The 13724-nt window shown below is 56.2% G+C and overlaps 2 protein-coding genes across 2 annotated transcripts; one reads left to right on the forward strand and one right to left on the reverse strand.

Moving 5' to 3' along the window:
• Positions 1–6099: 6099 nt before the first annotated feature.
• On the forward strand, positions 6100–9059 carry LTHEOB_3914 (Extracellular serine-threonine rich protein; the record flags this gene model as incomplete). Its single annotated transcript, XM_035512890.1, has 2 exons — positions 6100–6156; positions 6207–9059. 2 exons carry the CDS (start codon positions 6100–6102, stop codon positions 9057–9059), a joined length of 2910 nt encoding a protein of 969 aa, XP_035375307.1.
• Positions 9060–10673: 1614 nt separating this feature from the next.
• Positions 10674–12506, reverse strand: LTHEOB_3915 (Serine threonine protein kinase; the record flags this gene model as incomplete). Its single annotated transcript, XM_035512891.1, has 1 exon — positions 10674–12506. The coding sequence occupies one exon, from the start codon at positions 12504–12506 to the stop codon at positions 10674–10676; it is 1833 nt and encodes a 610-aa protein (XP_035375308.1).
• Positions 12507–13724: the final 1218 nt, after the last annotated feature.

Below are 13724 nucleotides of genomic sequence, written 5' to 3' on the forward strand. Positions count from 1 at the left end.
GGTGGTGGTGGTGTTAGCGGTGGATTGGGGAGTGGAGGCAGAGAAAAGAGGGGGATGCGTCGTGTTTAGAGGTTCCTGTCAGCTCAGGCGGGCAGCTGAAGTATGACATGACCAGTGTGACGTCTTCCTGCCGTGGCTGTGGTGCCGTAATTGCCGGCGCATGGGCCAACATCTGGAGCCCCTCAGCGGGGGCTGCGCCACGCACACGAATCAGTCCGACAACCAACATTCCATGCGCGCTTTTTTGTATTCAAGGATCATGTCCTTTTCACTACCACTTGTCTCCTCGCCGTTGTTCCAAAGTTCCGCCTGGGATAAGTTTTATGCCGGGAATTGTCCAAATTGTATCCAGCGGCTTACGATGAGCTTTAAGCGGACTACAGCCGCACCTTACACTCTCCAACCAATGATGCTGCGGATACATCTTTCAACAACCGAGCATGTCGCTCTCTTCCCGTATTCCCGGCGCGGTGCCTGAGGTCGCGTTGTTCCAGTCGGGCAGGCGCTGATGAGGCAGGCGCTCTTGCCCGCCTATGGGAAACTTAGCCCTACCCTTTCATTCCTTCCATCTCGCACTCCATCTCGCATCCATCCTTACATTGCCTCTTGAATTCCCTCTCACGCTTCTACTAGTTGTCATCGAGCCCGCGAATTTGTTTTACACATAAGTTGCATTCTCTACTTTGTCGCCTTATCCTACCCTCCACTCTATTGGAGAGCTTCAACAGTTCTTGCTATCACTGCGCATGCGCACTCAATGCATTAGCAGCAACCTTCAAGCTTGTGCGCGATATTTCCTCGAGTCGACGCAACTTTGTGGCCCTTGAGCATCGGGTAAGCGGAACTCACCTGCCCACTTTGCCCGCACGTTCCATTGAGCATTTCCTGACAGCTCTTGAGCTGTGTTACGTGTGTGTCACATTTCGTCGCATCTTCAGTGCGGCTTAGTCACGCCGTTCCGATTCCCGAGAGCCTAGAAAACTCATATTCCCATCTACTATGCCTGCCCGCTCGATTCGATGTTTTCCCACAGCTTTCAGATACGTGCCAACCAAAGTAGCCCCTATTACATTGCTGCTTCACTTCGAAACATACATAGCCAAGAAAGCTAAGTCTGTTCTTATGCTTACAGAGGAGTGTTACAGGCGTAGGCTAGCATGAAGAACAATAGGCCCTTAGAAGAGAAGCAAGTCTGAATTAGCAAGATTAATTCTCTCCGGTGTGACCAGTCACGACCTCATTTCAAGACTGCCAGATCATATATCAATGAGGTCCTGACCATTCTCCATCACGACTCCAAATAGTTCACTTGGGTCTGGACACCGTCTGATGCTCTGCAGCTCTCAAGCTATCTTCACCAGGCACGTCGTAAGGTGAAATTGATCAAATTTCGTATCGATTCCAACAGTGGATCGGTATCCAACTCCCCCGCCACATTGCTAATTGATTTGATTTTGAATTTTTGATCTAGCATGGCAACATCCGTCGGAAAAGCAATGGTATAAAGCCATTACAAAAGCTTTCGTCATCGTCTTTCTTAGCGCAGCCTCAACGCAGCCACGTGGCTTGACCGAAGACCAGCCCAGCTATTCAAACTACTGCCTTCGATTTGAAGACCTTGAGCTTGTTCCAGACGCGCGGAAGATAGAACTACAGTCCCGGGTTATCCCTACTGTGCATAAGTTTTGTAAGTACCCGTACATACCTCGTGGCGACAATTCGGCACGCCAAAGGCCACAGGGCAAGTAGAACGAATGCCACCGGCTTCTAATTCAGCCTCTGGAAGAAGCTAAGGGCTTTGTTATTCGCCTTGTCACCCTGCTTATTGCGCGCTGCTTACGAAATAAAATTCTATATGGCAATACAATTCAGGAAGTCTTCCTTGATACCGTTGAGCACAACGGCCTGGCGCGATGGAATGAGCTCAGGTTCTTAGTGCTCTGTTCTCTTCTATACACCGGCCTACTTCAAGCGTTAGGTCGGAGGTCGATCACCGCAGCATTGAAGAAAATGGCTCAGGTCGCTCAGGTCGCTCAGGTTGCTCAGGTTGCTCAGGTCGCTCAGGTCGCTCAGGTCTCCAAGCCACTTACTGTGATGCATTTTCCAACTGGAGCTGCGAGGGATATTTCTCACCTTCTCAGCCCACTGCTCATCTCCAGAGTCGCAAGTCGCATTACAGCCTCCAAAACTTTGACACAGCGCTTGAGAGATTTCTGCAGGAGTGTCCCCTGTGGTTCTTGCGACGGCTCGTATTCCATCTCTACTCAATGTCCCATCATTCGCAGGTGTCACTGCGGAGTTCATTGAGCATAGCCTCTCTTCCAATGTCCCAAATACACGGCAAACAGTGCTGGAGAACATCAAACGTTGCCAAGTGCAGCAACTCTGGGAAAGATGGGTAGCTGTAGGGCCAGGATCAAACGAATGGCCCAACAATGAGATCCTGGAGTTGACTTCGCTCACTGTGCCGGATCAAGAAGACGAGAATGCGGACGAGAAAATGCAGGGAATGTCCATAGAAACCCAGAATTCCTGTCGAGGGATTCCCACGTACCGTGGTATTCCTTGCCAGATCCAGACTGCACCCTACCCGACTTCCCCGATATCTGGGCCATTCGACAATACTTGATTTTCGACCACAGCATGATCGCGGCTTCAGAAACGGTATTTTTTGGCGCTTTCATGGACGAGGAATACTCTGGTTGTCCTAGTTGCGATCCCGGCTCGGCGTGGTCGTTTGAAGGCCTCGAAGCTTTGAGGGACACTACCAGCCCGATCACCCGCACCCACCCGACCAGAATCACCACCTACAATACAAGACTCGCATCCTCAGTTTATCGGGTCTGGCCACTTACAGCTTGTTTGACTACAGCGCTCTGAACACCACTCCCGAGTCCTAAGTCATCTGTCGGCTCAACGGGGGCGACTGAGAAAAAGGACATCCTTCTGATTCCTTCCGACCAACTGTAGACCCAAGATGGTGCCTCTGCCGCAATGGCTAATGCACCTTGAGACGAAAGTTAGCACTTAGCGGACGTTTCCTGTGTCTACTGTGGATGATATGCGAAGTTGGAATCGCTTTTCAAAACCCTCTCACAATAATCTACTTACGTTAGTAGTTGGGTTTAACATCGAGATGTACTTGTACAATTTCAAAACTGACATCGGTGTCCGAACTTGGGCTTCAAATCCCACATATGAAGAATAAAATATCTTCCGTGGGGCACAAAAGGCTCAGGCCCTCTACAACACACTACGCCTGTACAATCTAGCAGACACGAGTTTGGTCAAATTGGGGCTGATGGTGCTTCAACATGAATATATAGAATCAATAGAGCATGGTGTACCACACATTGACTGATGACGCGTCCGGTAGAGCGAAGCGAAACTCACGTGACGGGAGACCCCTTTCGTATTTGACTCGGGATGCTTGTCTTAGGCGTCCCGTTACTCCGGTTCTTTATGCATCTAAAGAAGGAACAGCTAGCGACTGTTATGGAGGGTAGTAGGAACCTATGTCCCCAGGGGAAATCCCCTTCCATATCGAGCAAGTCTCGCCGCCGGATGCTCGCCGCGTCTCGCGAATCGAGGAGTGGGGAAGAATTAGGTCCACATCTCGGATATCGATTACGGCGAACGGTGTACGATTGGTTCAGGCAGCCCATCGGTCAGTCGAGCAAGTAAGCAATTCGAGGCATCCGCTTAAAGCAGGGGTTTCCAGGGTATGGGTATGTAGGTCATTGGTTCGTGGGGAGGTCGACAGATTCTACCGGTCAGTAAGTGTCAGAGAAGTGGACGATTACAAGGGAAGGATTCCGAAATCGGCAAACTTTCAAGGGCCCCCAAGGTCCTGAATATGAGCAATCGATTCGATGGAAGGCTCGCGCATTGATTTTTTCTGTAAAGAATAGAGGCTGTGCAGGATGAGATGCATTTGCTCCTCCAGGATTTTGGGTCGTTCGCCAGCTCTCGATGAGAAGAGCATGCAAAGGCATTCTTCGTGACCAAGCATCAAAGGGGAAGGAAAGGTGATCCGCATTGTTGAGGCCAGTGCCGGGCACTAGCAGAGCCATCTGCCGAGGCCTAGTTGCCGATCTTGACGATTTGATTTTCCCTTGCGGGAAGTCCCTTGGTGTGCTCCTATTCTCGTGTCCTCGCCATTGCAGGAAAGCGAAAGACTAATTCGGCAGCGCAGTGATGTCAAGCGGAGGCCCGGTTCGGACGCGCAAGCGGCGGCTTTAACATGCAGCAATTTCCACGATTGCCTGGCTTGCTAAGTTTAGTGGCGCTGGGGGACGTGCGGAGCATTATGTGAGTGCGCTATTGGGCTGGGATCGAGACCATGGGGCATGGAGTCTGGCAGCGGAAATTCATTGATGCGGGAGAAGACTCGGGCCAGACTGGATCTGTCATGACCTTCGGGCAGATCTGCTCGCGTGGTGAGAGGCGAATTCCGCGGGTCGACGGGCTGTGGCAGAACGTGAACAATGCTCCTCAAGGACACGCCAAAATAGCACCAGAAGAGCGGATATTGAGGTTCGCTTGCGGCGGGAGCCGTGGGAATCATTGAGGAGAGAACTTGTGGTCGTGGTCCACAGAATAGCGTTGCTGGAGAGGCGCATGGCCGCATACAGGTGCCGAATGCTTTGGGTGGCACGTCTTTGCGTGGGTTTGCGCGAACGCTCGTTAGAGAGACGATCAAACAGGGCAGAAGGACTTCGAAACAACGCGTCGGAGGACTGCACGGAAAGGGTGCGCCGGTGGTGCGAGCGGGAGAGCCGCGGGGGGCGCCCATGCCGAATCGGGCAATCAACAACCGGCAAAGCTCCGCCTTCAGGACCGATGATGCTTGGCATCATGCAAAACTCGGGCCCCTGTGTCGGATCACCCGGCGAGAACACTGCCACCTCCTCGAGCCCAATGGAGGTCCAGCGTCCGGGGGAGCGCAGAATGGAAACATTAGCATTGCGCAACGCACCAGACGGGCCTAGCGAAAAGCTTGAGCCGGCCGCCACGGACGGAACCTTGGCCGTCTGGCATTGCCGCGCTGACAGCTCTCGCGGCGCTGGCCTTGCATCTGCCGCTGGCAGGAATACGAATCAATGGCGGCTCGCCGCGGGGAGGGCGGCGATTGGAAGCGGGTGCAGCGGGTTTGACGAATGACGACCGTGGCGGCAGCCAGCGTGAGCCTGGAGCTTTGGTCCCACGCGAGCAGTCGATGGATTTCTGCTGCTTGAAGCACGTCCCAGGACATCACGCCCGCCTGGCCCGAGCCAACGAAACACCGGCCCTCGCGCCAGAGCGGGCAGTCGGCCTCCCATCATCAGCCACACGCCCAGCAGAGGTGGGCCTGTTTGCAGCGACTCCCCTGCGTGCTGCATAAGCTTTGCAGACGGGCGGTGTTTCTCCAAGCGGCCGGCCAATTGGGTGCTTACCGGACGGCTGCGGCCTGGGATTGGCCGACGTTGATGGAAGGGTGGGCATGTAGTCGCGCGCCTGAAACAGACCGTTGGCCAGCTGCAGGGCGAGGTGGCTGCGAGGTGGCCGGCCGTGACCGTCAGCTGTACGCGAGGCCTGAGGCTACACACGGCAACGGCGACGGCGCGTGGCGTTCGCACTCGCCCAAAGGGAAAGAGGCTGGCCAGGCGACTGCTCACTGCGTCGGCAGGTACCTGCATTAGCGTGGCTCGACGGGGAATGGGCGGCCTGGCCGGGCCTGCCCCGAAGCGCTCTATCGTTTCACCCGCCTAGCCGGCCTACGCTGGGGCCCTCGGCTCTCGATCCACCTCCATCCACCTTGCTCACCACCCACAGTGTTTGCAGCCCGTGGGCCGAATCCATGGCTGGCCCATGTTTCAGACCCGTCGACCCTCCCCCGTCGCACCCGCGTATATGTATGCCTACCATGCCGCCATCACCAGCTTCTCTCCCCAGTCGTCTTTCCAGTTTTTTCCTTTCAGTTGACTGAAAAGCTTCTCTCAGAGCCAACGTCATTCGTTTTCTTTGGTTTTGAGCACTCTTTCGTTTTTATTATACCACCACACCGCCAACCTCGGCACCTACTATCTTTACCTAGTCTGATTTGAACCTTCCGTCACCATGAAGACCGCCACTTCCATCCTTGTTGGTGGTTTTGCGGCCCAGCAGGCTGCGGCTGTAAGTGTCCCCCACACCTCTCCCAACCGCCACCCTCTAACACGCTGCAGACCTTTGGCTCTTTTGGTTTCGGCGGCTCCGCCTCTGTCGGCGGCTCCATCTGGGGCGGTAGCGGAAGCGACTGCTTCAGCACCCCCTCCAACACCAACAACGAGTGTACCGACTCTCAGAAGTCCGGCTGGAACTGGTCTGGCATTGCCATTGGCGCCAACATCGGCACCTCCTACTCCGGCTTCGATGTCTCTGGCCTGACCTGCAAGAACAAGTTCGGCAAGCGCGACCCTCTCTCGAAGCGTACCTTCGGCAGCAAGTGCGCTTCCGGCACCATCACCAAGCAGAAGGACAGCAACCCCAAGATCGAGTGCTCTGGCTCGCAGAAGGAGAAGGGCTTCTCCGTCGGCGAGTTCCAGGTCTCGACCAGTGTTGACACGCCTGTCGAGTTCCACTATGGCATGCCTGATGGCTCCACTTGCAAGCACACCGCCAGCTGCAGCTCTGGCGGCACTGTCGTCAAGAACGAGCAGTGCGGTGGTGCTACCTCCGTCACCTGGAAGCTCCCCGACAACAGCGACAACGAGGACTGCGAGTTCGGCATCCACAGCATTGGCTGGGAGTGCGGTCAGAACGGCGGCGAGTCTAGCACCGCTACTGTCTCCACTGCCTTCAGCGCCTCCACCGGTGGTTTTGGCTTCACCGAGAGCATTGGCTTCAGTGTTCCTGCCGTGAGCACTCCTGGCGCCTACACGCCCTCGTTCGTCTTCCCCTCTGGCGGCTCCCCCAGCGTTGCCACCAGCGTTGCTACCCCCGGCTTCCCTGGCGTCCCCAGCGTCCCTGGTGTTGATGTCAGCACCCCCGGTGTCCCGGTCATCACGACCCCTGCTGCCCCGGCTTCTTCTGATGTCAGCGGCGGCTTCAGCACCAGCGTTGAGATCCCCTTCTCGCAGAACGGCACCATCCCCAGCGGCTTCACCGCGTCCACCGTCTACGCTACCTCGGTCTACACCGTCACCTCTTGCGCCCCTGAGGTCACCAACTGCCCGGCCCGCTCTGGCACTCCCGCTGTTGTCACCTCCGTTGTTGCCATCTCGACCACCATCTGCCCTGTCTCTGAGACTGGTGTGGCTTCCGTCCCCGGCTCTTCGCCCTCTGCGCCCGTCAGCTCTGGCGTCAGCGGCGAGGTCTCGTCTCCTGCTGGTCCCGTCCCTGGTGTTTCTACTCCCGGCTTCGGTGGCTTCCCCACCCCTGTCTTCGGCGGCTCCACCGGTGTCAGCTCCTCCCCCGCTTCTGCTACCTCTGCTGTTCCGTCTGCCAACTGCCCTGGCGTTCTTCCCAAGTGCTTGAACACCTGGATCACCAAGGTCGGCTGCTCTGGCAACACTGACTCCGACTGCTACTGCAAGGAGGTCGACTCCATCAAGTCGGTCATTGACTGCGTTGACGCCCGTGGTGGCAGCGACGATGAGATTTCTCAGGCTCTGTCTTACCTCACCGGTATCTGCGCTGCCTACGTCCCGGAGAACCCTGGTCTGATCACCAACGTTCCCACCACCATCACTCTCGGTGTCCCTTCGCAGACCCCCGTCGCCTCCAGCGGTGTCTCGGGCGAGGCCAGCACTCCTGTCGGTGGCTCCATCGTCTCGTACTCGACTTCGACTGTCTACGCCACTGAGGTCCACACCATCACTTCGTGCGCGCCTGAGGTCACCAACTGCCCGGCTTCCAGCGGCACCCCGGCTGTTGTCACTTCCATCGTCCCTGTTTCTACGACTGTCTGCCCCGTCACTGCCACTGAGACCCCTGGTGCTCCCGCTGGTTCCAGCCCTGCTGGCTCCCCCTCTGCCCCTGCTTCGTCTGGCGTCGAGGGTGTCACCTCTGCTCCTACCCCGGTCATTACCACTTCTCTGTCGACCTCGACCATCTACAGCACCGCTATCAGCACCGCTGTGACCACTGATGAGCAGGGTTCGACCTCCGAGGTTGTTGTGACCCAGACCGTCTCTGTTGGAACCACCATCTGCCCCGTTACCGCCACTGAGACCCCCGAGGCCTCCGCCCCTGCTTCCTCTGGTGTTGAGGGTGCTGTTTCCAGCCCCGCTCCCAGCGCCCCCGCCCAGACCACCGTTGTTACTTCGTACTCGACCTCGACGATTGTCAGCACCGCTGTGTCCACGAGCACGACTGTTGACGAGTCTGGCAGCTCCTCGGAGGTTGTTGTCACGCAGACCGTTTCCGTTGGCACCACCATCTGCCCGGTCACTGCCACCCAGACTGTCCCTGCTGCGCCCGCCTCCAGCGGTGTTGAGGGTGAGGTTTCCTCCCCCGCTCCCAGCGCCCCTGCGTCTGCTGGTGTCACTCCCGCCCCGTCTGCCCCCGCCGCCGGAAGCTCGTCTCAGGCTCCTGTCGCCTCTTCTGGCGTTGAGGGTGTCACTTCTGCCCCCGCTCCCGTTGAGAGCAGCCAGCCCGTGACCACCATCTCCGTCGTCCAGACCGTTACTGTTCCCTGCACCGCCACCGAGGGCGAGTCTGCTGGCGCCACCATCCCTGGCAGCTCGACGACCACCGTCATCTCGACCGCTGTCACCGTCCCCCAGGTCGCTTTCACCACCCAGACCGTCACCGTCTCCGGTGTTCCCACGGTCCAGACCGGCCTCGCTCAGGGCACCCCGGCCTCGGCTTCCGCCACTCTTACCTCTGCTGCCGTGGCTTCTTCCACTGCCGTCGTGGATGGCGGCTATGCTACTTTCAGCTCCGTCTTCGTCCCGGCCGTCACCACCCCGGCTGTTGGCACCCCTGCCGGCACCCCTGTCAGCACTCCTCCTGCCTTCACTGGCGCCGCCTCCTCTCTCAAGAGCGCCGGCTCCATGGTTGGCGCTGGTTTCCTGGCTGCCATCTTCATGCTTTAAGCGTGCTTTGTTTTGAATGTGTAATGTGTATCTGGAATACCAAGACGCTTGTTTTGCACTCAACACACTCATCAGCGTTTTCCTATCTCTTTTCCAATGTGTATAGTTATCATCATCCATCTCTCTTTTAGTCAGCGCCTGGGAAAAACGGAAAGCGATTTTAAACAGAAGAAATGACTTAATTGTCTATCTTTCTGCGCAGCATTAGGCTTATCAGCCATGCTGAGGTAATAATAAGAATAAGTGAAAAACGGATATAGTGGATCTTAGAAATCTAGACTTTTATCCTTGAAACTCTTCTGTTCCTACTTCTGATTGTGAATCTCGGACTGCTCCCCATAACTCGGTCTTCTGTCCGAGCCTTGAGACCAAAAAGAATAACGGTCAAAGTATGATTGAGCCGTTTTTTTTTTTAAGCTGCGATGATCTCACAAGTCTCGAACATCAAAAAATCTAGACCAAAGAAGGCCGCGTTTCAGACTGTCCGACGGATTTGCGCCACGCTCCTACGCCACGCTCAACGCCCGGATACTCTGCCGACACACCGGCCACATGCTCACATCCGAGTGGCTTGCTGGTGACGAGCGCCGCTCATATTCTACCCTGCCGCCTCTTGATTTAGGGAAACATCGGTCAGCCACGGTTCGTCCTGAAGGAGTGGGGCGGAGGCACGTGAGTAGGTCACTGGGCAGTTGCAGGAAGGAGGATGGGAAAGTGACGTGGTGCATTTAATTGGATCATTTGGGTGTGATTTGCGGCACTGTGAGAGTTTATTTTGTGGACGAGGGGGGGCCAGAACGTCCGGCCGGACCACCTATCAGGCACGCGGTGGCCTTCGACTCGGGTACACTTACCTGCTCGCAGATCCATAACAGATACCCCAGTCCCAGATGCCCCGTTCTCAGGGCTTTTCTTATGACTACACTCACCAAGTCATCTCCTTCGCAGACGTCCCCTTCCCCCATCTCAAAGCACTACGAATTGAAAACCCGTGGTTGAATTGGCGGCCCGTCCCGTCTATATTATGGTGAGGTCTTGAGTTCTGGATAAATCTTTTCAGATAACGCCAGGGCCTCATACCGTTCATCGCAGACGAGAATAGCAGGGCTCTAGAACATGGATTAATCAAGACTCATCAATTTCCTTTATGAGGAACAACATATGTGGGCAGTGGAAGCTATCGTCTGGACGAAAATGTGTAATTGTCAATGCTACATTCACATCCGGATGATAGCCCCAACTACCCATGCCATGAGCGAAAAACAACTTACGCCGGTATTAGGGGCTGCGATGCTCCCCTATACGCATCACGAGCTGTGTACATACACGTCGCTCGGCACATGCACGACTGGAAGGGGAGTATGACAATGTTGTTGCAAATCCATGAATAAAAAAGTAGAGAATGTAACTTGAGAATACTGAGTATGCAAAGCAGCCGAAAGAATACCGAAAGACCGATGAGGCTATGCCACGGGCATGCTTGTTGAAAGAATGTCCGCCATAGTCCTCTGACTCTCCACACACCCCATACTTCCTCCTGTAACGCGCCGTCCTACAACGCCCACACTCCATCATCCAAGAAACTTCACCTACGCAAAAGACGATTCCAGCTAGTCAAAAGGCCCAATCGCCGCACTCGAGTAAACTCGAGCTCGCGACGAAGCTGAAGCCTCCAAAGAGGTCCGGCTCGGCGTGGCCTGTACCACCGGCACCATCCATGCCTTCGATCATCACTATGCTCCTACGCATCGACATGACCGGACTGAGAGACAGGTCCGTGAACTCCTTGGCGAAGTTCTCGGCGAGTTCCGGATCGGTGATGAGGGGCTGGATCGGCGGTTCGAGCTCGCGCGTGGCCAACTTCTTCCAGTCGATCTTGCGGAAGAAGCGGTGCGCCTTGATGGTCTGGAGGTCTTTTGGCATGTTACCGCCGAGACGCTTGCTGGGCTCCTTGCGCAGAAGGCGGGTAAGGAGATCCTTCGCGTCGGGTGAGAGGAAGTAGGGAAGCTGCAGCTTCTGCTTTACGATCTTCTCCTGGACTTTGGCGTTGTTGTTGGCTGTGAAGGGAGGCGAGCCGGTGAGAAGGTCGTAACCAAGCGCGCCGAGCGACCACCAGTCAACAGCGAAGCCGTACTCCCTGCCTTGGATAACCTCGGGAGCCATGTACTCGGCAGTGCCAAGCATAGAGTTGCAGGTGTCGTTCTCATCCACTGCAACTTTGGAAAGGCCAAAATCGGTCAGAAGCAGGTGACCCTCGGAATCCAGAAGACAGTTTTCGGGCTTGAGGTCTCTGTAGACAACCCCGACGCTGCGGTGGAGATGCTCCAAAGCGAGCACCATCTCAGCCATATAAAATGCAGCAACCTCCTCGGTGAACATGCGCTCCATGGCCAAGTGGTGGAACAATTCTCCGCCTTGAGCATACTCCAGAATGAGGTAGAGCTTCTCGTGGTCCTGGAAAGCATAGTAGAGCTTGACCACGAAGGGGTGGCGGTTGACATTCTCCAGAATGACGCGCTCGGTCTTGGTTTGCTCTACAAGCTTCTTGTGGACGGTGAGGTGCGCCTTGCGCAACTGCTTCTGTGCAAAGAGGCGCCCGGTGGCCTTGTGCTTAACGAGAAGTACTGTCCCATAAGAACCTTTTCCGAGACAGCGCAGCGGCTCGAAATCATCGGCGGTCATCTTGCGGGTCAAAGAGTCGAAGCGGCTGCCGTTGGCTTCTTCCTCGAATACACTCTCCCGGGCCTCAACGCTGGCAAAATCCTCGTTGAGCTCGACTTGGTAGGTGTCCATTTCGGTCTTGTCACTGTTGCTCGAGAAATCTGAGATGACGCTAACATTGCTCGAGGCAGCAAGGGTCGAAACCGACTTAGGAATGGGCGAGCTGAGGTTGAGCTTCTCCAGCTGCGCCTTCATGGAGCTAATGCCGCCGCTGGAAGAACTCGGACGGAGCGCGGGGCTGCTGGTAACGCTGGGCAGGTCGCGCGATTTGACGGGGCCGAGCATTGGCGTGTTTGACGCAGAAATATCAGTTTCCTCGCACTCCGAGGTAACGGGAGTCTGGAATCCGCGGATGGTCTGCATGGCGGTCGGAGCCGGAGTGTGCTTGTTTGCGCGCTTCTTCTTCTTCTTCTTGGCAGCATTGCTCTTGGCCTTCTCGAAGTTGAGCTTCTCGCCGAGCGCCTGGGCATGCATTCCAGTATTCGCGGAGGGTTGCCGGTGGGGTGACTGCGACATGACCTTCATTGGCGGGGAGCGGGTAATGTTGCGCGCGAGGCGAAGAGCCGGCTCAGCGTCAAGCTCATCGTCGGGCCCGGCGACGGTGAGGGCAGGAGTGTTGGCGTTCAGAACACCGTCTATGGCAGCACGGTGGGTCGGGCTGAGCGGGTGGTGAGCAGCAGTCTCCTGCGGCAGGTGCTGGTCGTGCTCGTCGAAGGCGAAGACCATGGTCGCGGTGGGTCGAGAGTGAGTTATTCGGTTCGTACGAGAAGGTGGAAGGTCTCAAGCTGTCATACAGCTTGGATACGCTACGCGAGCTAGGGTGTCAGCTGCGAAACCTAATGTGTTCACTCGCACGCGTGCCTACCCTCACTTCACCTCTCCGTGATTACCGTCCGCCCTTCAAGGCGGACCCAACGCCAGTAGCCACAGCAGCGAAGCGAAGCTCGCCTCAGTCTTGGAGAGTCCAGGCGCAGCGGCTGCGGCAGGGGCGTGGAAGAGGGCAGTCGCGGTCTTGCGCGAAACGAAGAAAGCGGTCGAGGTGTCGCAGGAAGATCCCATAGAGCACAAAATCGAGGCAGGCGAGCGTGGTGCGAAAGTCTCTGGAGCGGAGCCGGGCCCGAATCCGGAGGTTTTGAGGGGGCGGTGGTGGTGAGGGTTGCGGGTGAGAGAAACGGTCGCGCAAATCGAGGTCGCAAATAAGTTTCATTGTAAGCCTTGGACGGCCGTGGGCAGGGATCGGCTGGCGGCTTTCCGCGGCTCGGGAGCCAAGCCTCGTCGCCCTGTTGGAGCCGCTTCGCCCCAGGCTCCAGCATATCTCTCGCTCTTTTCTGCCCGCGACCACCGTTGTTTGCGCAGTCCGACGATGACGTCTTTCCCGCCGCGACGGGCCGCTCGCTTTGCGTAGGGCTGATAAGCCCAACCCCGCGTCTCCGATCGTCGGTACAGTTACACCGACACAGCATTCCCCATGGTCACGTGTCGATCGGCTCTCCGTTCATTTTGGTTCCTGTTCCTTGCCTATTCGGGACAATCCTGGTCGCCGCCTGCCAACCTGGAGAAGCCCCTATAGCTACATCAGGCGGCTTTTGCATGAAATCATCCAACATTGCATTGCTGCCCCTGAGCAAGGCATAGCGGTCAACCGATGGGTCACGGGCTGGCCAATCACAGCTTCGCGGATCAGTTGTCACCAAACGCAATTGCGCTTCATCTAATACGGCCTTCAATGACGGATCACATCAGCTAAATGATCATAAGAAGCTGCTTGTCTGTGCAAATGGGTATTGCAGCAGAGGGAGAACGCGAAGAATATACCTCAGCGATTTTATTTACGAAGAAAACATATGTAGGCAGCGAAGCTATCGCCCGGGCGTAATTTGATTCCTCGTTTACGTCAGGACAATTGTTTCAACTCCGCAATATCCATCTGCACATGACCATACT

Source organism: Lasiodiplodia theobromae, assembly GCF_012971845.1.
Source record: "Lasiodiplodia theobromae strain AM2As chromosome Unknown scaffold_10, whole genome shotgun sequence".
Lineage (NCBI taxonomy): Eukaryota > Fungi > Ascomycota > Dothideomycetes > Botryosphaeriales > Botryosphaeriaceae > Lasiodiplodia > Lasiodiplodia theobromae.